This window comes from Gracilinanus agilis, chromosome 1 (genome assembly GCF_016433145.1).
Source record: "Gracilinanus agilis isolate LMUSP501 chromosome 1, AgileGrace, whole genome shotgun sequence".
NCBI lineage: Eukaryota > Metazoa > Chordata > Mammalia > Didelphimorphia > Didelphidae > Gracilinanus > Gracilinanus agilis.
Window position 1 is genome coordinate 14,881,936 of NC_058130.1, and position 19,917 is coordinate 14,901,852.

General features: G+C 50.0%; 1 protein-coding gene across 1 annotated transcript in view; it reads left to right on the top strand.

Moving 5' to 3' along the window:
• MLH1 (mutL homolog 1) overlaps positions 1–16,985 on the top strand; it is a 71,474-nt gene extending 54,489 nt beyond the window's left edge. The window contains exons 7-17 of the mRNA XM_044675539.1: positions 7,984–8,096; positions 9,895–9,988; positions 10,251–10,404; positions 10,832–11,175; positions 13,233–13,369; positions 13,933–14,041; positions 14,194–14,257; positions 14,691–14,855; positions 14,972–15,064; positions 15,422–15,535; positions 16,705–16,985. Coding sequence (XP_044531474.1) covers positions 7,984–8,096; positions 9,895–9,988; positions 10,251–10,404; positions 10,832–11,175; positions 13,233–13,369; positions 13,933–14,041; positions 14,194–14,257; positions 14,691–14,855; positions 14,972–15,064; positions 15,422–15,535; positions 16,705–16,872 — 1,555 coding nt within the window. The 3' untranslated portion in view covers positions 16,873–16,985. The remainder of the gene's footprint in view (positions 1–7,983; positions 8,097–9,894; positions 9,989–10,250; positions 10,405–10,831; positions 11,176–13,232; positions 13,370–13,932; positions 14,042–14,193; positions 14,258–14,690; positions 14,856–14,971; positions 15,065–15,421; positions 15,536–16,704) is intronic.
• The last annotated feature ends 2,932 nt before the right edge of the window (positions 16,986–19,917 follow it).

Below are 19,917 nucleotides of genomic sequence, written 5' to 3' on the forward strand. Positions count from 1 at the left end.
CTGTCAGAGTTTTTCGTTATAAAGATTTTTTCCCAATTTGTTGTTTCCCTTCTGATTTTGACTACATTGTTTTTGTTTGTACAAAAGCTTTTTAGTTTAATATAATCAAAATTATTTATTTTACATTTTGTAATTTTCTCTAACTCTTGCTTGGTTTTAAAGTCTTTCCTTTCCCACAGATCTGACAAGTATACTATTCTGTGCTCACTTATTTATAGTTTTCCTCTTTATATTCAAGTCGTTCACCCATTCTGAATTTATCTTGGTGTAGGGTGTGAGACGTTGATCTAGACCTAATCTCTCCCAAATTGTTTTCCAAATTTCCCAGCAGTTTTTGTCAAATAGTGGATTCATGTCCCAAAGGTTGGGCTCTTTGGGTTTATCATACACTGTCTTGCTGACATCATTAACCCCAAGTCTATTCCACTGATCCTCCTCTCTGTCTCTTAGCCAGTACCATATTGTTTTGATGACTGCTGCTTTATAGTATAGTTTAATATCTGGTACTGCTAGGCCCCCTTCCTTCACGTTTTTTTTTTTTTTCATTATTTCCCTTGATATTCTTGATCTTTTGTTATTCCAAATGAAATTTGTTATAGTTTTTTCTAATTCAGTAAAGAAGTTTTTTGGTAGCTTGATAGGTATGGCGCTAAATAGATAAATTAATTTGGGTAGAATGGTCATTTTTATTATGTTAGCTCATCCTACCCATGAGCAATCAATGGCTTTCCAATTGTTTAGATCCAGTTTTGTTTGGAAAGTGTTTTGTAGTTGTTTTCGTATAATTGCTGTGTTTGTTTTGGTAGATAGATTCCCAAGTATTTTATATTGTCTAGGGTGATTTTAAATGGTGTTTCTCTTTCTACCTCTTGCTGCTCTAATGTGTTGGAAATGTATAGAAATGCTGATGATTTATGTGCATTTATTTTGTGCAACTTTGCTAAAGTTGTTGATTATTTCTACAAGCTTCTTAGTTGATTCTCTAGGATTTTTTAAGTATACCATCATATCATCTGCAAAGAGTGATAGCTTAGTCTCCTCCTTGCCTATTTTGATACCTTTGATTTCTTTTTCTTCTCTAATTGCTACTGCTAGTGTTTCTAGTACAATATTAAATAATAGAGGAGATAATGGGCATCCTTGTTTCACTCCTGATCTTATTGGGAAGGCTTCTAATTTATCCCCATTGCATATAATGCTTGTCGATGGTTTTAGGTATATACTTTTATTTTTAGGAAAGGTCCTTCTATTCCTATACTTTTCAATGTTTTCAATAGGAATGGATGCTGTATTTTGTCAAAGGCTTTTTCAGCATCTATTGAGATAATCATGTGATTTTTGTTTGATAGACTGTTGATATGGTCAATTATGTGGATGGTTTTCCTAATGTTGAATCATCCTTGCATTCCTGGTATAAATCCCACCTGATCATGGTGGGTGATCTTCTTAATTACTTGCTGGAGTCTCTTTGCTAGTATTCTATTTAAGATTTTTGCATCTATGTTCATTAGGGAGATTGGTCTGTAGTTTTCTTTCTCTGTTTTTGATCTCCCTGGCTTTGGAATCAGTACCATATTTGTGTCATAAAAGGAATTTGGTAGGATTCCTTCTTTGCTTATCATATCAAATAATTTGTATAGTATTGGGATTAGTTGCTCTTTGAATGTCTGATAGAATTTACTTGTGAATCCATCAGGCCCTGGCGATTTTTTCTTAGGGAGTTCTTTGATGGCTTGTTCAATTTCTTTTTCTGATATGGGATTATTTAGGTATTCTATTTCTTCTGCTGTTAATCTAGGCAGTTTATATTTTTGAAATATTCGTCCATATCTCCTAAATTGTTATATTTATTGCCATATAATTGGGCAAAATAGTTTTTAATGATTGCCTTAATTTCCCCTTCATTAGAGGTGAGGTCTCCCTTTTCATCTTTGATACTGTCAATTTGGTTTTCTTTCTTTTTTTTTTATTAGATTGACCAGTACTTTGTCTATTTTATCTGTTTTTTCAAAGTACCAGCTTCTAGTCTTATTTATTAATTCAATAGTTCTTTTACTTTTGATCTTATTGATTTCTCCCTTGATTTTTAGTATTTCTAATTTAGTATTCATCTGGGGATTTTTAATTTGCTCGCTTTCTAATTTTTTGAGTTGCATGCCCAATTCATTGATCTCTGCCCTCCTTAATTTGTTAATATATGCACTCAAGGATATAAATTTCCCCCTGAGTACTGCCTTGGCTGCATCCCACAGAGTTTGGTAGGATGTCTCATCATTGTCATTCTCTTCAATGAAATTGTTGATTGTTTCTATTATTTCTTCTTTGACAAATTGGTTTTGGAGAATCATATTATTTAATTTCCAATTAGTTTTTGATTTGCCTGTCCAGGTGCCCTTACTAATTATTATTTTTATTGCATTATGATCTGAGAAGGTTACATTTATTATTTCTGCTCTTTTGCATTTGTTTGCAATGATTCTATGCCCTATTACATGGTCAATCTTTGTGAATGTACCATGTGCAGCTGAAAAGGTGTATTCCTTTTTGTCCCTATTTATTTTTCTCCATATATCAATTAAATCTAATTTTTCTAGGACTTCATTCACCTCTTTTACCTCTTTCTTATTTTTTGGTTTGATTTATCTAGATCTGAAAGAGGAATATTTAGATCTCCCAGTATTATGGCTTTACTATCTATTTCCTTCTTGAGCTCTGCCAGTTTCTCCTTTATGAATCTGGATGCTATGCCACTTGGTGCATACATATTGAGCAGTGTTATTTCCTCATTGTTTATACTGCCTTTAATCAGAATGTAATGACCTTCCCTGTCTTTTTTAATCATATCTATTTTTACTTTGGCTTTGTCAGAAATCACAATAGCCACTCCTGCCTTCTTTTTCTCATTTGACGCCTAAAAGATTTTGTTCTAGCCCTGAACCTTAAACTTGTGTATGTCCACCCGCCTCATATGTGTTTCTTGTAGACAACATATGGTGGGATTTTGGTTTCTAATCCACTCTGCTATTTGCTTCTGTTTTATGTGAGAGTTCATCCCATTCACATTCAGCGTTATAATTATCAGCTGTGCATTAGCTGACATTTTTGTATTCTCCCCTATTCCTACCCCTTCTTGTTAAACTATTTCCTTTTAAACCAGTGGTTTGCTATTAAGCCGGTATCCCTTATCCCCTCCCTTGATTAACTTCCCTTTCTACCCCCTCCCTTGTTATTCCCCTCTTGTTTTTGAAGGCCTAATAAATTCCCTCCCCCTTCTTCTCCCCTCCCTTTTTTGACCTCCCCACTCCCCTGCTCCCCTTGGTTTATCCCTTCTGACTTTCTCAGTAGGGTTAGATAGAGTTTTATATCCCAGTGGATAGTATAGCTACTCTTCCCTCTCTGAGTTGATTACACTGAGAGTAAGATTTAAAAATTACCTGTTGATGCTCTCTTCCTCTCCTTATAATAGTATTTGTCCCCTCCCCATCCCATGCCCTCTTTGTGTGTAGTAGGATATCCTATTTTTCTTAGTCTCTCAAGTTTCTCCTGGTGTCCCCCTCCATTCACCCTCCTCTTTCCCACCCCCCATATCATCTTAGACCATTCAGCACTCCACCCTTTCCCCATAAATCATTCTTCCGACCACTATAATAGTGAATACTTAATAGTGAATAGAGTTCACTACAGAGAATTATACATAGCATTTCTCCACATAGGAATACAGATAATTAGATCTTACTGAGGCCCTTAAAAAGGCAAATTTAAAAATTATGGGTTTTCTTTCTTTCCCCTCTGTTTAGTTACCTTTTCATGTTTCTCTCGCTTTTTGTGGTTGGATATCAAACTTTCCATTTAGCCCTGGTCTTTTCTGTGCAAATACTTAGAAATCTTCAATTTTGTTGAATTCCCATACTTTCCCCTGGAAGTATATAGTCAATTTTGATGGGTAGTTGATCCGTGGTTGCAGGCCCAGCTCTCTTGCCTTTCTGAATATCGTATTCCAAGCTTTGCGGTCTTTTAGCGTGGAGGCTGCTAGATCCTGTGTGATCCTGATTTGGTGCTCCTTGATATTTGAATTGTCTCTTTCTGGCTTCTTGTAAGATTTTTTTCTTTTACTTGGAAGCTCTTGAATTTGGCTATTATATTCCTGGGCGTTGTCTTATCTGGATCGAGTGTTGAGGGTGATCTATGGATCCTTTCAATGTCTATATTGCCCTCTTGTTGTAGAACTTCAGGGCAATTTTGCTGAATAATTTCTTTTAGTATGGAGTTCAAATTTCTAGTAATTTCTCCCTTTTCAGGGAGACCAGTGATTCTCAAATTGTCTCTTCTAGACCGGTTTTCTTGGTCTGTCACTTTCTCATTGAGATATTTCATGTTTCCTTCTATTTTTTCAGTCTTTTGACTTTGTTTTATTTGTTCTTGTTGTCTTGAGAGATCATCAGCTTCTAATTGTTCAATTCTAGCCTTTAAGGACTGGTTTTCGGCTATAATCTTTTGGTTTTCCTTTTCAATCTGGTCATTTCTGGTGTTCAGTTGACTTGCCTCACTTTCCAATTGTGAAATTCTGCCTTTTAAACTGTTATTTTCTTGCCTGATTTCCTTTTGGACTACTTCCCATTTCTCTGACCAAATCTTTTCCAACTTTCTCGTCATCTCAGTTTTGAACATTTCAAGAGCTTGTGACCAGTTTTCATTATCTTGGGAGGGTTCGGATGTGATTGCTTGTTTTTTCTCCTCTTCTGATTGCTCGGTTGTCTGGATTTTCTCTGTGTAAAAGTTGTCGAGTGTTAAAGATTTCTTCTTCTTCTTGTTAATCTTTCTCTCTCTCTTCTGGACTTCCTGATTCTGGGTAGCCATTGTTATACCAGCCCCTCCTCAGCTTTATCCTCGCACTCAGGGTCTGTCTGTGGTCTTTTGGCTCCTAAGGTCTGAGGTCTGGTTTTTTCCAAGGTCAAGCCCCCTGGTGGACCCTCTTGCTTCATCCTCTGCAGGAGGTTCCTATACAAGTCTCAGGGCGCTGCTTCCACAGTCGTATACCCGTCTGCACTGGTTCCCCACTCAGGGTTTCAGAGCCTTTGCTCCCGCCTGTGTCCGCCTCCGCCCGCGTCTCCACCCGCGCCTGCACTCCGTGTCCACGCTCAAGAGTCCATGTGCGTTCTTTAGCTTTTTGGGGTCCTAAATCTTGCTGCTCTCAGGAACAGGCCCTGGAGCTGCCAATGACTCGATGGGTGCCCCAAACTTGCTCTATTTCTTTTGACCTGGCTTCGGCGTTGTAGGTGGTATGTGTGTGTGTGTGGGGGGGGGGGTTGCTCAGCCCGAGATTTAGTGAGAGCTGTTTCACCCCTTTATAGCATGGAAATGCCCTGATTCCACGTACCTTCCACGCTGCACCCTGTTGTTGGGTCCCTCCATTCGACTGGGTTTGTTTTTATGTCTCCTTGAGAAGTCCTATATGTTTTGGTCAGGAGAGGTTAAGAGCTGCTTTTTACTCTGCCACCATCTTAACCCAGAGTCTCAATAGTTCTTTTACTTTCACTTTTATTAATTTCTCCTTTGATTTTTTTGATTTCCAATCTAGGGATTTACATTTTTTTCTCTTTCTAGTTTTTTTTAGTTATATGCCCAATTCATTGATCTCTTTTTTCTCTATTTTGTTGATATAGGCACTTGGGGATATAAAATTTCCTGTCTACTGCTTTGGCTATATTCCATAAATTTTGATATGTGTCTTTATTATAGTACAAGAGTATTCCATCATCAAAGTATACCATAATTTATTCAACCATTCCTCAACTAATTGGACATCCCCTCAGTTTCTAATTCTTTGTCACCACAAAAAGAACTGCTTTAAATATTTTTGTACAAGTAGATCCTTTCCCTTTCCTGATTTCTTTGGGGTGTAGAGCTAATAACTGGATCAACAGGCCTGAAGAGTTTTATAGTTCTATGGGCATAGTTCTAAATTGCCCTCCAGAATGGTGGGATCAATTTACAACACCACCAACAGTGCTTTAGTTTCCCCATTTTGTCACATCCCCATCAGCATTTACCACTTTCCTTTGCTGTCATATTGGCCAGTCTTAATAGGTGTGAGTTATTTTAATATGTGTTTTTCTAATCAAGAAAGATTTAGAATATTTTTTCATATGATTTTTGATGTCTTTGATTTCTTTATATGGTAATTGCTTGTTCATACCTTTGTTGATTTGGGAATTTCTATTTTATAAATTTGACTCAGTTCTCTGAGAAATGAGACCCTTTTCAGAGAAATTGCTGTAAAATTGTTTTTCCAAGTTTGTTTTTTCCCTTCTAGTCTTAGTTACAATTATTTTGTTTGTACAAAAGATTTAAAATTTAATATAATCAAAATTATTCATTTTACATCTTGCAATGTTCTCTATCTCTTGTTTGGTCATAAATTCTTCCCTTTTCCATAGATCTGACTGGTCAGCTATTCTCTGCTGCTCTCATTTGCTTATGGTAACATCCTTTATGTTTAGATTATATACTTTGACCATATCTTGTTATAGGGTGTGAGAATATTGGTCTTTACCTAGTTTTTGCTATACTGTTTTCCAGTTTTCCCAGCAGTTTTTCTTAGTAGGTTCTTATCCCAAAAGCCGGTCATTTACCTTTGTATGTTGTATATCTAATCCGTTCCATTGATTCATCATTCTATTTCTTAGCTGGTTCCAGATTATTTTCCTTTATAGTACTTTATTGCCTTATAGTACAGTTTGAGATCTGATACTGCTGGCCACCTTCCTTTCCTTTTTTTTCCATTAATTCCCTTGATGTTCTTGACCTTTTGTTCTTCCATAGGAGTTTTATTTTTTCTAGTTCTATAAAATAATTATTTGGTAGTGTGATTGGTATGGCAGTGGATAAGTAAATTAATGCAGGTAGAATTGTCAGTTATTATATTGTCCTACCCATGAGCAATTAATGTTTTTCCAATTGTTTAGATCTGACTTTGGGTGAAAAGTGTTATTTAATCGTGTTCATACAATTCCTGTTTTTGTCTTGGTGAGTAGATTCTGAGGTTTATATTGTCTAGAATGATTTCAAATGGATATATTTTGCGTCCTGTAACTTTGCTAAAGCTATTATCTCAACTGGATTTTTAGTTGATTCTTTTGGAGTCTCTGAGTTTGCCATCATATTATCTGCAAAGAGTGATGGTTTAGTTTCCTCATTGCTTACTTTAATTCCTTCAGTTTCTTTCTCATCTCTTAATGCCACAACAAGTATAATATTAAATAATAGTGAATTGGACAAAATAGCTCCTAATGATTGCTTTAATGTCCTTTTCATGGATGAATTCACCTTTTTCATATATTTTTTAACCCTCACCTTCCATCTTAGAATCAATACTGTGTCTTGGTTCCAAGGCAAAAGAGCAGTAAAGGCTAGGCAATGGGAGTGAAGTGACTTGCCCAGGGTCACACCGCTAGGAAGTGTGTGAGGTCAGATTTGAACCCAGGACCTCTTGTCTCTAAGCCTGGCTCTCCATCTATTGAGCCACCCAACTGCCCCCACCTTTTTCATCTTTTAAACTGGTCATTTGATTATCCATTTCATTTTTTGTAATGTTCTCTTTCTTGTTTGGTTATAAATTCTTCCCTTATCTAGAAGGTTGACAGGTAAACTTCCACGTCCTCCTTATTTGGTTACGGCAGCCCCCTTCATTTCTAGATCAAGCATTCATTTTGATGCTCTCTCCGGGTATGGTGTGACGGGTTGCTCTCTGCCTACATTCTGCCATATTGTTTTCCATTCGTGCGTTCTTCAGAGCCACCTTCTCTTTCCTGTTGGGGATCCTTTAGACAGTGGGTCCCCCAAGGAGCCCTGAGCATGACAGGGACGGAGCCGTCGGGCCGGGCCTGGCATCCTCTGGTCTGCGTGGAGTGCTGCCCGGGTACCCTCTCGTGGTGGGAGATGAGCAGCGTGTGCTCCGGCCCTGAGAATGTCTCATTTCACCAGAGAGCTGATCGAGGTGGGCTGTGATGACCCCCTGCTCTCCTTCCGCCTGAAGGGCTACATTTCCAACGCCAACTACTCTGTGAAGAAGTGCATCTTCTTACTCTTCATCAACCGTGAGTTGGGGAGGCAGCTGGGACATCCAGCCAGTTCTGTTGGGTTCTGTTGTGGGCCGGGAGGTGGCCTGGGGAGAAGCCGCAGTACCCCCTCCTCCCTTTGTTCTGGGCTGTGAGGGAGCGTCCTGAGGAATCATGGGTGTTGGGGCACACAGGAGCGGCCTCCTCCCACCCTTGACGTGGCATGTGAGAAGAGAACCAGTCCGGTTCTGTTTGGCCCTGGGAGTACTGGGTGGAGGCTGCAGAGGCAGCTTTAGAGTTGAGGGGAGAGCGGCCTGCCTGGCTCTCCCAAGGATCCTGCCTGGAGGCGGTGTCTCCCCCTCCCTGGCTGCCATCCAGCCAAGGAGAGGGCCTTGTGTGGGGGTGGGAGGGGGATTCTCTAAGTACAGGCAGCCTCCATGGCCTCTGAGCATTCTGGGACATCCCCTGGGTCCCCATTGTTCACTTGGGGATGTCCAGTGGCCTCAGCCGGTTAGGAATGGCCGGAATGGGCACGAGCAGCCCATTTGAAGCCCAGGGTCTGGCCAGTGGGTTGGCCCCTCCCCAGTGAGGCAGCGTCTTCCTTGATGGCTCCTCAGGCCCAGACTAGCCATGCTCCAGGAGGGTTCTGTTGGGAGGTGTGGGGGCTGCTGATGCTCTTCCTGCCCAGGGTGGGGGATGAGCCTGCCTGGGGCGGAGGAGCAGTTTGTGCCGGTGCAGGCAGTCCCACTCACACAGAAGGGAAGTTCACCTTCCATCTTAGAGCCATATGGCAGGGGAGCAGGAAGAGTTGAGCAACGGGGGTGAAGTGACTCATCCAGGGTCACCCAGCCAGGACCTCCCGTCTCCAGGCCTGGCTCTATCCGTGAGCCCCCAGTAGGAAGGTGGAGGCAGGTGGGAGTGGCCCGGCTCCACGTTCTTGCTCTTCATGGCAAAAGACGCTCACAGGTGCCTTTGAGGATGTATTGTGGAGCGAGAAGGGGCCCTCAAGGGCCTCCCCTTCATTTTCTGGGGCCCCCTGGTTGGCCAGCAGCGGAGCCGAGTCCTCTAATGGCCATTTGAGTGGCCTGTGAGACCCGGCCGTGCGAGGCCCTGGCTGGTCGACTGGCAACGACTGGCGTCGTGGCACACCTGAGGGCAGCTACCAGGCTAAGCCATGCTGGGCGCTGGACGAAGGTCGCTCAGGAAGCCGGGGGGGGGGGAGCCCCCGCTGGCCGCAGGAACTTGGCAATGGATTCTTGGATGCAGAGGATGACGCGCAGCAGGCGAGAGGCTCAGCGTGGGCTCAGGGTGGGAGAGGCTGTGGCGAGGCCGAGCGCCGCTCACGAGGTCACGCATGGAGGGTCAGACTGGCCGCAGAGGGGCAGCCCTGGGACTTGGCATGCTCTGGGCATGGGAAGAAGGCTGGGGGGTGTCCTGGGGGCCCAAAAGGGCAGAGCCAGAAGGAAGCCGCGAGCTCACCCACCGGACAGCCGGGTGCCCTGTGGGCAGATCTGGGCCTCACGGCAGGGGAGGAAAGTGGGGGATGAGGACCATCACGGAGCAGAACCAGAAGGCATGAGGGCGGCATCGCTGCAGCCCAGAACTGGCTGGGGGAGTTGGGCAGGGCGTGACGCGTTGGGGTCTCTTCCAGAAGAAGTGGCCGAGGGGAGGGCTCGAGGGCTTCGTTGTGGCTGCCCCTGCCTTGGGGGTCCGGCCAGGAGGGCAGGCCTGGCACAGGCAGGCCCCGGGACTGGGGCTGGAAGGAGGCCGGCGGGGGGGCGAGCTTCGGGCTCCTCAGCCTGCACAGGCCCGACAGGCCGCGCCGCATGTCTTCCAGACCGCCTGGTAGAGTCGAGCGCACTGAGGAAGGCCGTGGAGAGTGTGTATGCCGCGTACCTGCCCAAGAACACGCACCCGTTCCTGTACCTGAGGTGAGCGGCACCGGGGGTGGGGGGGGCTCCCCTGAGGGGAGGGCGGGCCCGGGCCCTGCTGGAGGCCTCCACGGTTTACAGACTTCCCTTCCTGGGTACCATCAGGATCTCACAGTAACTGAACCAGGCACGGCCACGCCAGGGCCCCTCCCTGCTGCCTGCCTCAGTTTCCCCCTCTAAAATGGGGGCAGAGTAGCCCCTCCTTCCCTGTGAGGCTTGGGGGCCCTGGTGCTGCTTCACCCCCACCTGTATGCCCCCCCAGCCTGGAGATCGCCCCCCAGAACGTGGATGTCAACGTGCACCCCACCAAGCACGAGGTACACTTCCTCCATGAGGACAGCATTCTGGAACGCGTGCAGCAGCACATCGAGGGCCGCCTCCTGGGTGCCAATTCCTCACGCACCTACTTCACACAGGTGGGGAGCCCTGGGGGGGGCGCACAGACCCCCCCGAGTTCTTCTAGTCACTCCCCGCGATGTGGCAGAACTCCTTTGGCCTTTTCTGTTCCTCTGTGGCCTGGAGAACTTGGTGTGGCAGGGGAGGCCCCTCACTGATCCTGGGGCTCATGGGGGATCCCCCCGAGTGTCCTGCCCCAACCTGGGGGGTCCCTTTGGGCCGGCCTGGGCCCAGGAGGCTTGGCCACTCAGGCCAAGGGGCTCCTCTTCCCCACGTGCCAGGGAGAAATGTTGGCACCCGCTGCTGCCTCCCTTGGGCAGAAGTAAAACCCAGGCCTGGCTTTCGGGGTGTCTGGGACATTTCTGGAATGAACCCCTCAAAGCACAAGGCTCGCTGCTGACTCTGAGCCCTGCAGCCTGACTGTGTGCCCTCCTCACCCCCCTTCAGACTCTGCTGCCCGGCATTGCCGGCCCTGTGCCCGAAGGGGCAAAGTCTGCGGCCGGGGCCTTGGCGCCGCCTCAGGGGCCCAGCGACAGGGTCTATGCCCAGCACATGGTGCGCACGGATTCCCGGGAGCAGAAGCTCGACGCCTTTCTGCAGCCCGTGAGCAGAGCCTCTGCTGAGCACCCCCCAGCCCCGAGCCCCGAGCGTCGGACGGCGCCTGGAGCCGCGCAGCCTGATGAGGAGATGGAGGAGCTGCCCGAGGGCCCTGGGCCGGCTGCAGGTGCCACGGGGCCGCCGGAAGGCCTGGAAGAAAGGGAGAGGCCACCCCCCGAAGCAGCTTGTCCCAGGTAAGGGCTGGAGGCCTGCGGAAATGGGGGTCACCTCGCTGTCCAGGGTCAGGGGCCGGCCATCATGGCCTTCATTTCATTTTCATTTCTGCTTTGAGAAGTGTCGTATTCAGTCATGGTCACAGCAGACACGAGAAGCCTCCGGAGGCTGGCGTGTGCAGGGCCTCGAACGCCAGGTGGAGGATGTGAAGGGGACGGGGAGCCCTTGTGTTCATTGAGAAGGGGCGGCACGGTCAAACCTGGGCTCTGGGAGCTTCGTGTCCGATGGATCCGGGCTGGGAGAGGCAGCACATGCTGACCTGGCAGATGGCTGCCATCTGGGCTGACCCTGAGGTTGTGCCCCACGAAACTGGCACACCTGGGGGTGTCTCCAGAGGCCGGCCTCTTCGGGAGTCTTCACCCCGGCGTGCCAGGCTCGCTCCTCACCCCATGGTGAGCTCTCCACAGATTTCCTTAGGATTAGCCCCATTTCTGGGCCTTTTCAGTGCCCTCGGATGGGCCCCCAGGGCAAGGCTTGGGCCGCTCCTCCCAGGCTGTCTGCTCCTGTCAGGGGCACGAGCTGGGCTCCTGGTGGGCCTCTCTGTGCTGAGGGGGGGCCCGGCGGCTGCTGCTCTTGTGCTTGTCCTCGTATTGCTCGCGGCATCTGACCACAGCACGTAGACGATTCTTCCTTCTTCCTTCCCAGACTGTCTGATTTTGTATCCTTCCTTCACCTCCTGCTAGTGGCTTTTGTTCTCTGGGTTTGCGCTTTGGTGTTCTCCATCTTGGGGAATCGTGTCTTGTCCTTCTTGGCCTTTTCTTTCAGAGCTCCCTCTCTGTTTTTTAACACTGGTGTTGGGTGGCCTCGCTGGCCTTGGAGGGCAGCTGTGTGCCCTGTTGGTCTGGGGTGCCCTGTCTATCTCTCACTCATCTGGGGTGGGACGTTCCCCCGAGGCCTTCCTTCTTTTCCTGACCTCAGGCATCGGCTTGTGGGATCACTGCCCTGCCCATTCTACAGATGGGGAAACAGAGTCTCTGACACCCAACTCTCTGATTTGTGAAAAAATGCTTTTTGTTTGGACCAGCAGTTGTGGCGGGAGTTCCCAGGGCTGTTGGGCATCAGACCTGTGGCATCTGCCTCAGGGAGGGGGAGGGAGGGGGGTCAGGAGCAGGACAGCTGCCCACTCTTCCTCCCATGGGATTGGTAAGGGGGAACTTCCGCTTTGTTCATTTTTGGCGAGCCCTCTGCGGGCTTCTAGAAGAACCTTTGCACTGATCAGATGGGATGCCTTTAAGCCTCTGTGCACGCTTGGTCTTTATTTACTGTGCCTCATTTGGGTGGATTTATTGTATTCTTCACGGTGAGGCACACGTCTGGGCTCTGATGGTCATCAGATTTTGGTTTCTTTTTTTCAAGTCTTCCAGGTTTTCTTTTTTAAATGACATCACGGAAGTGTTGGGTCGACAGCTTTAGAGCGGGTCAGCGCTCCCTGTGAATATTACTTTTAGGCATAAGATTTCTCCTCTTAATTCTTTGTGGTTTGAGTCATTGGTCTCTTCCGGACTCCCCCCCCCCCCCCCCCCCCGTTAGCAGTAGTCCGATGCCATTTTGCTGTTTAAACCTGTATGGCGCTTCCTCAGGTCTGGGTTTTCTGAAGCATTTTCATCTGTTGTGGGACTTTTTTATTGGAGATTTTTTGTCCAAGCCCTTTAACACTTCCATACTTGGAGTCTGCCCAGCGATACCGTACTCCCTCTGGCCACGAGATCCCGACTCATCTGTGGCCTCATGTCCACTTCTGCCCACGTGCTCCTCTGGGAGCCGTCCTTGGTGCCCTGGGATTGGTGCCACAGGGGCTCTCGGTCAGTTCTCCCTCCCCAACCCGTTTCCTTTGTCCCCGAAGGCAGGACCCACGGCTACAATCCCCACATCGCCTGGGCAATGCCACCAGCCCTTGGTGTGTGACTCACCCGTGGAGCAAGGCTGGGTGCGGGGGAGTGGGGATGGGGAACGGTGGCTCCCCTGAGAGTGGGCCCAGGGACCCACTTGCTTCCTGCCTTTCTGTGTTTTCTTGTAGGAAGAGGCCTCGGGAGGATTCTGATGTGGAAATGAGGCTGGATGAGATGACGGCGGCCTGCTGTCCACGCAGGAGGGTGGTCAAGCTGACCAGTGTCCTGACTCTGCAGGATGAGATCAGCGAGAGAGGCCATGATGGTGTGTTCCCTGATTTGGGCCCAGGGAAGGCCCTCCCATAAGTGTCTCCTTTAATTCCCCAACTGCATGGCAGGTGCCCATCCGATCCCCATTTTACAGACAAGGAAACTGAGGGCTCATCTGGGGTCCTGGAGCTGCTAAGAGGCTTCCTGGCTCCCTGAGCTGCCTTGCTGCTTCTGGTATAGGGTGGGAAGGAGAGGGGGCCTCGGGGCTCCCCCTCCTACTTCCTCTCATCTAGCATTTGGGTGACGAACCTCCTCTGCCTGGCTCTGAGGAGGCCCCCTCCCCATTTCCCATGACGTTCCCCTTACTCAGACTCTGTGCCTGTTGGGCTGGGAGTGGAGCGCTGGGCTGAGGTGGGAGAGTCCAGATGGGGCTCGACTGGGCTCAGAGGGGTGACCGCTGGTGGGGCCTCGGCTAAGGAGCCCTACAGAGGCCTTTGGGAAGTCCTCAGTGGGCGGGTGGTCCTTGGCCTGCCCCTACAGAGGGGCTATAGACACAGGCGAGCGGGCACTAGCGTGGGCACAGGCCAGCCGGACCTTGACGGGCCTCATCCTCCCCAGCTCTCCGGGAGATGCTGCGTGACCACTCCTTCGTGGGCTGCGTGAGCCCGCAGTGGGCACTGGCCCAGTACCAGACCCGGCTCTACCTCCTCAACACCACCTGCCTCAGGTGCCCCGCGGGCTCCGCCAGGGGGGAGGGGCCGGGCATCCGAATAGGGGTGGGGGGACCCGGAAGCCTCGGAAGCTGGGCTGTGCCTGGGGGGTGGGGCAGCCTGCTTAGGCACCCCGAAAGCTCCCGTCATGCCTTTCGGTCTCTTCCAGCGAAGAACTCTTCTACCAGATCCTGATCTGTGACTTCGCTAACTTCGGGGTCCTGAGGCTCTCGGTGAGGCTCCGATCCGTGCCCCGGGGTCTCTCGGGCCTTCCCTCAGGGGCACCGGGGCGTGGCGGGGGCGGAGCCTGGAGGGGAGGGAGAGCAGCGGCTCCTGCGTGCCTTGCGGTGGGCCTTTTGGAGTTGGCATAGTTTGTGAGAACTCCGCGGGAGTCTTAGGGGAGCAGGCAGTGTGTCCAACGGGGGTGCCCCGCCGGCTCCTCAGGAATGCCGGGGAGCGGCCGGCCTCGCGCTGCGGGTTGTTAAGCTCTGATTCTGCGCGTCCTGACCGCGAGCAGGCGAGGGGCCGAGAAGATGGCGGTGGAGGCAGCCCCCTGGGGGAGGAGGCGGGGCGGCTACGGAGCCCCTCCCCCACGCCTGGGGGTGCCCGGCCCAGCCCCGAGTGACCCGCCCGGCTTCGCCCCTCTTTCCTCCCGGGCCTCGCCAGGAGCCGGCGCCCCTGTACGAGCTGGCCATGCTTGCCCTGGACCACCCCGAGAGCGGCTGGACGGAGGAAGATGGCCCCAAGGAAGGCCTGGCCGAGTACATCGTGGAGTTTCTGAAGAAGAAGGCCGAGATGCTGGCCGACTACTTCTCCCTGGAAATCGATGAGGTGGGCCGGCCGGCGCCCCTCCCCCAGCGGCTCCTCCCGGGCCCTTCTCCACCCCGCGAGGACGCCCCTTGGGCCCAAGCCGGCTTTTCTCACCTTCTGCCTGGTCTCCCCGGCAGGAAGGAAACCTGACCGGCCTGCCTCTTCTCCTGGACAACTACGTGCCCCCGCTGGAGGGGCTTCCCATGTTCGTCCTGCGCTTGGCCACCGAGGTACGGCGGGCCCCGCCCTGGGGGACAGCATCAGAGAAGCCGGCCTGAGGCGGCGGCCACTGGGGTCAGCCTCTCCCAAGGGGTCTCAGGACCCCACAACCACCTACAATGGAAACCAGACACTGGTCGGGTGGGATGCTGCACTGGGGGGGGCGGACAGGCTTCCATCTCTGTTTTGGGGGCCCACACTGTGGAGAAGCTTCCAGATGCCCGTGAGGGTGAGGGTGAGGGTGGGGTGGCAGTGCCCGGCTGCCCTGGCATAGGGGCTGCTTTAGCACCATTCCAGAATGTGCTTGGAGCCACCCAGGTGCTTTGGGATCCTCTGGTGTCCCCAGTGAGTCTCTGTCTGTCTGGCAGGTAAACTGGGATGAAGAGAAGGAATGTTTCCAAAGCCTCAGCAAGGAATGTGCCCGGTTCTACTCCATCAGGAAGCAGTATGTGGTCGAGGAGGCCGCTGGGCCGGGCCACGAGGTCAGTGAATGCAGAGTGACCAGGGCTGGGCTGGCTCCTCTGGCGGGGTCAGCCTGGGTGAAGCGGACCCTTTAAGGTGTCGAATGAGGGTGCGGGGGGGGGGGGGGGGGGGCGGCTTCTTGAGATCCTTCTCCTACTCAGGAAGCTGCTCCCCTACAGACAGCAGCCGGGGCTCAGGGTCCTTCTGAGAGAGCATTCCCCTCCGCTCTTGTCTGGCTGGGGAGGGTGGCCCCACGGCGATGTCCTCCTGGGCTCCCTCTTTCGCACCCTCACCTTCCATGCTAGAATCACTGTGAAGTGACCTTTCCAAGGCGGAAGAGCAGGCAGGGCTACACAGTGGGGAAAGTGACTTTCCCAGGGTCACACAGTCTGAAGTCACATTTGAACCCAGGCCTCCTGTCAGTAGGTCTAGCTCCATCCATGGAGCCACCCAGCTGCCCCGGCTCACTCTTTTAATAAGGAGAAAGCAATTTCTACTGGTCTGGTCCGTAGCTGAGGAGTTGGGCTTTTAAACTGTGTGAGATGCCTGAGGATCAGCACCGATTTGAGCTTCAGGGAGCCTTTTTGGCAGGGAGCTTAGATTCCAGGGAAATAAGGCAGGTTACCGACCCGGGCACGGGGCACTGGAATATAAATGGGTGGAAGAGGATCAGCTCAAAGCCGAGGCCGTGGGGACAGTAGCTTCCCCCAGCAGCCGGGAGGCCGAGCTGGAGGGATGGCACATCAGGGAGGACCCCCTGGAGCTGCCCTTTCCGGGGGGCCCACAGCCTCCGTGTGAGGAATCCTTTACGTCTCCTTTGACCCAAGAGGACCTTCTTCTTGTTCTGGGATGTCTTCTGGAAAGCTGGACGTCAGTGTTAGGGTCTCCTTGGATCACTGGGCTGTGGGGAATGCTTGACCCATTTCTCAGCCTCCTCATTGCCAGGTCGACGGCTCTCTTAGGAGTCAGATGTGCTCACGTCCATCTCCCTTCATAGACATTGAGATGGACCAAGGTGGGCGGGGAAGGGCCAAGGAAGAAGCACCTTGACATTGGCAGAAGCAGCCTACAGGTTTTAGGGCTAAAACCAGCGATTTCTCACTGGCTGCTGGGCGGGTGGGGCACCGGGCAGGGAGGAGCCTGGCCCTGTTTCAGGGCCTTCTCACTCACATGCCACCTTTCTCTGCAGAAGGAAGAGTGCGAATCCGCTCCCGTGTCCTGGAAGTGGACGGTGGAGCACATTCTCTACAAAGCCTTCCGCTCACATCTCTTCCCCCCGACACATTTCTCCGAGGACGGGAACATCCTGCAGCTCGCCAACCTGCCGGATCTCTACAAAGTGTTTGAGAGGTGCTGAAGGATTTCACTGGGGGGGCCTGGCCAGCACCTGGTCAGCACGTTGCTCTTCCTGTGTCCCCTACAGAGCAATGCCAAGTGTTGTCAATAAATTGTTGTCCAATTCTCGGTTCAGTTTGGTCCAGGAAACCCTTGTAAGCGTCCTCAAAGCAGAGGCCCTGCACTCAGCCCTCTGGGGATGCGGGGAGGGTGTGTGTGCAGTGGGCACACAGACAGAAAGCCTCTTCTGGAGGAGGCGAGAGTTACTCTCAAGTGGGGTCAGGAAATGCCTCTGGAAGATAGCCAGCCATTTGAGGGGGTGGAGGTGAGAAGGAGTCACTTGGCAGAATCGTGGTGTCAGATGTGGGGCCCCTGGGGGCTGACAGTGATACTTTAAAGGTGATGAGCGCCTCCCTGAAAGCTGCTTCAGTAGAAGTGGACAATGGGGATTCTTGGCAGCCATCCTAGAAAATGGAGGCATTTGATGGCTCTGGCCAAAGAGCTAGAGAAGCTCTCTTTCCTTTGCTTCCAGTTTGGGTCAGCTGGAAAAACATTTTGTTAAGCTCTTGCTTTGGGTCAGGTGCAGCAGTAGATGTGGCAAGAGAGAAAAGAGAGTCCTTGCCCCTAGGAAGCTGAGAGTCTGACACACCACAATGGCCCCTGTAGCAGGGCTCCCCTCTGGGTTCATACGTTCAAGGTGGGCTGCCAGAGATAGACCTCAAAGGGTTAATTTCTCACCAGCTTATGCCTCCACCTTGGCATTACCTCTGGAGAAATCTCCCAATTCTGTAGCTTGTGTCATTTCCCTAACTGTGGATAAAAGCCAGAGGTAGGGAGCAGGAAGCCACATTTTGTGTTGATCAAAGGTACCGTTACAAACATTTGGGTGAAGGTCAACGGAGGAAGAAAACAGACTATTTTATCGTCAGAGTAGACTGTGGACCACCTGGGCAGAAAGAAGAAGTAGCTAAGATACTCAGAAAATGTACTGTCGGTCTTTTACAAATGATACAGCAGTCATGAGGACTTTGGGCATCCAGATGTCTGGGGCTCTCTCTGCCCAGAGCTAAGGGAATAAACTTCCTGCCGTGACTTAATGGTAATTGGTAAACTGTTCTGTATCTGATTTTCACTAATAGCTGGTCACGAGGTGGGAATGATGGCACCCTGGCAGAGTGCTGCTTCCTAGAATTGGGAGAGGAGAGAAAGCAAGATGTAGGCAGCCCCTCAATGTGAGGGAGAGCTGGTGTCAGTTCAGAGAGGGGGAAGAAAGAGCCAGAATTCCACAAGTGATATTGGCTTATGGAGGAAGAGGAAGCCCAAAAATGAAATTTGAGAGGGAAAATGGGGGAAAAGCCCAGGAAATCAGGATGCCCAAAATGGGGCAGAAAATACCTTTTTTGTGGCAGCAAAGACTTGGAAATGAAGGGGCCCATCAATGGGGGAGAGCTCAGTCCATGGTGGCCTGTGCATGTGATGGGATCTGACCCTGCTGACCCACATGACAGAAGAGACAGTCTCAGAAACCTGGGAAAGCCTGACTCGGCTGGTGCAGAAGCCTCAAACAACCTCATGAAAAACAACCAATTTCAAACCCTTGAGGAATCTTGATAGACAAGACCAAGGATTGATATGGAAGAAGGCTGCCTGATGGCAGAGCCAAGATGGTGGAAGAGCAGGAAAAATGGGGGCTCCCCCACCCCAGCTCCTCCAAATGGATTAGGAAAACATTTCCACAAAAGCCTGATGGGGAAATGCAGATGATCGGCACTCCTAGCCCGTGAGCAGAGGAACACAGAGAAGTCTGAACACTTGGGATGGGCCTGTGGAGAGGCTGCCCCAGGGAAATGGGACATGGGAGGAGCAAGGGGATCTAGGAAGGGTGTGGGGACAGGTGCCGAGTAGCAGCTTTGTCATTCTGCATTGGGATCACAGACCAGAGAGGTTGATGGAGGACACCCATGCCCAGGGGTGGCAGTCCAGGCTGAGCAGCAGTGAGAACTGGGGATGGCAGATCTGATCCTGGCATCCTCTCCTTTGAGTTGGGGTCAGGGCTAGAGGCAATATTGTGCTTAGTTCCCAGTGACTGTCTGGGATTCGGTGCTTCATTGATGATTTTCATTCATTCACCATCAGATTCACTTTCTCCTAATCCCTATTCCTTCCTGTGTCCTTACTAGAGAAGTTGGTTCATGCCTTCATTCCCTTGCCTGGTCCATCGAGGTAGCCTTTTCACTGTCTCCATGTTCTGGCCCAACCATTCTTTTCTCACAAACCTTCAATGGCATCTCTTTGCTGAATAAAATAAAAATACCTTAACCTGACCTCAAAGGCCTTGTAAAATATGGCACTAGCAGACATAGACTCCAAATGATGACCCCAGTGCAAATATGAACAATATGGAAATAGGTCCTGATCAACAACACTTGTAAAACCCAGTGGAATAGGAAAAAATGGAAACCCCCAACCCTATCCAGCCCGAGTACACAACCGATGGCTTGTTGGACCAGTGGACCAAGCTGCTATCACTGTCCAGGGTCCCATCATCCTCCTAGCCTTGGTGTCTTTTTTTTTTTTTTAAAGTTTATTTAATTTAGAATATTTTTCCATGGTTACCTGATTCATGCTCTTTCTCTCCCCTCCTTCCTCCCCCTTCACATTGCCAATGTGCAATTCCACTGGGTTTTACATGTATTGTTGATCAAGACCTATTTCCATATTATTAATATTTGCACTAGGGTGATCATTTAGAGTCTACATCCCTAATCATATCCCCATTGACCCATGTGATCAAGCAGTTGTTTTTCTCTGTGTTTCTGCTTCCACAGTTCTTTCTCTGGATGTGGGTAGTGTTCTTTCTCATAAGTCCCTCAGAATTGTCCTGGGTCATTGCATTGCTGCTAGTAGAGAAGTCCATTACATTCGATCATACTACAATGTATCAGTCTCTGTATACAATATTCTCCTGGTTCTGCTCCTTTCACTCTGCATCAATTCCTGGAAGTCTTTCCAGTTCACATGGAGTTCCTCCAGTTCATTATTCCTTTGAGCACAATAGTATTCTATC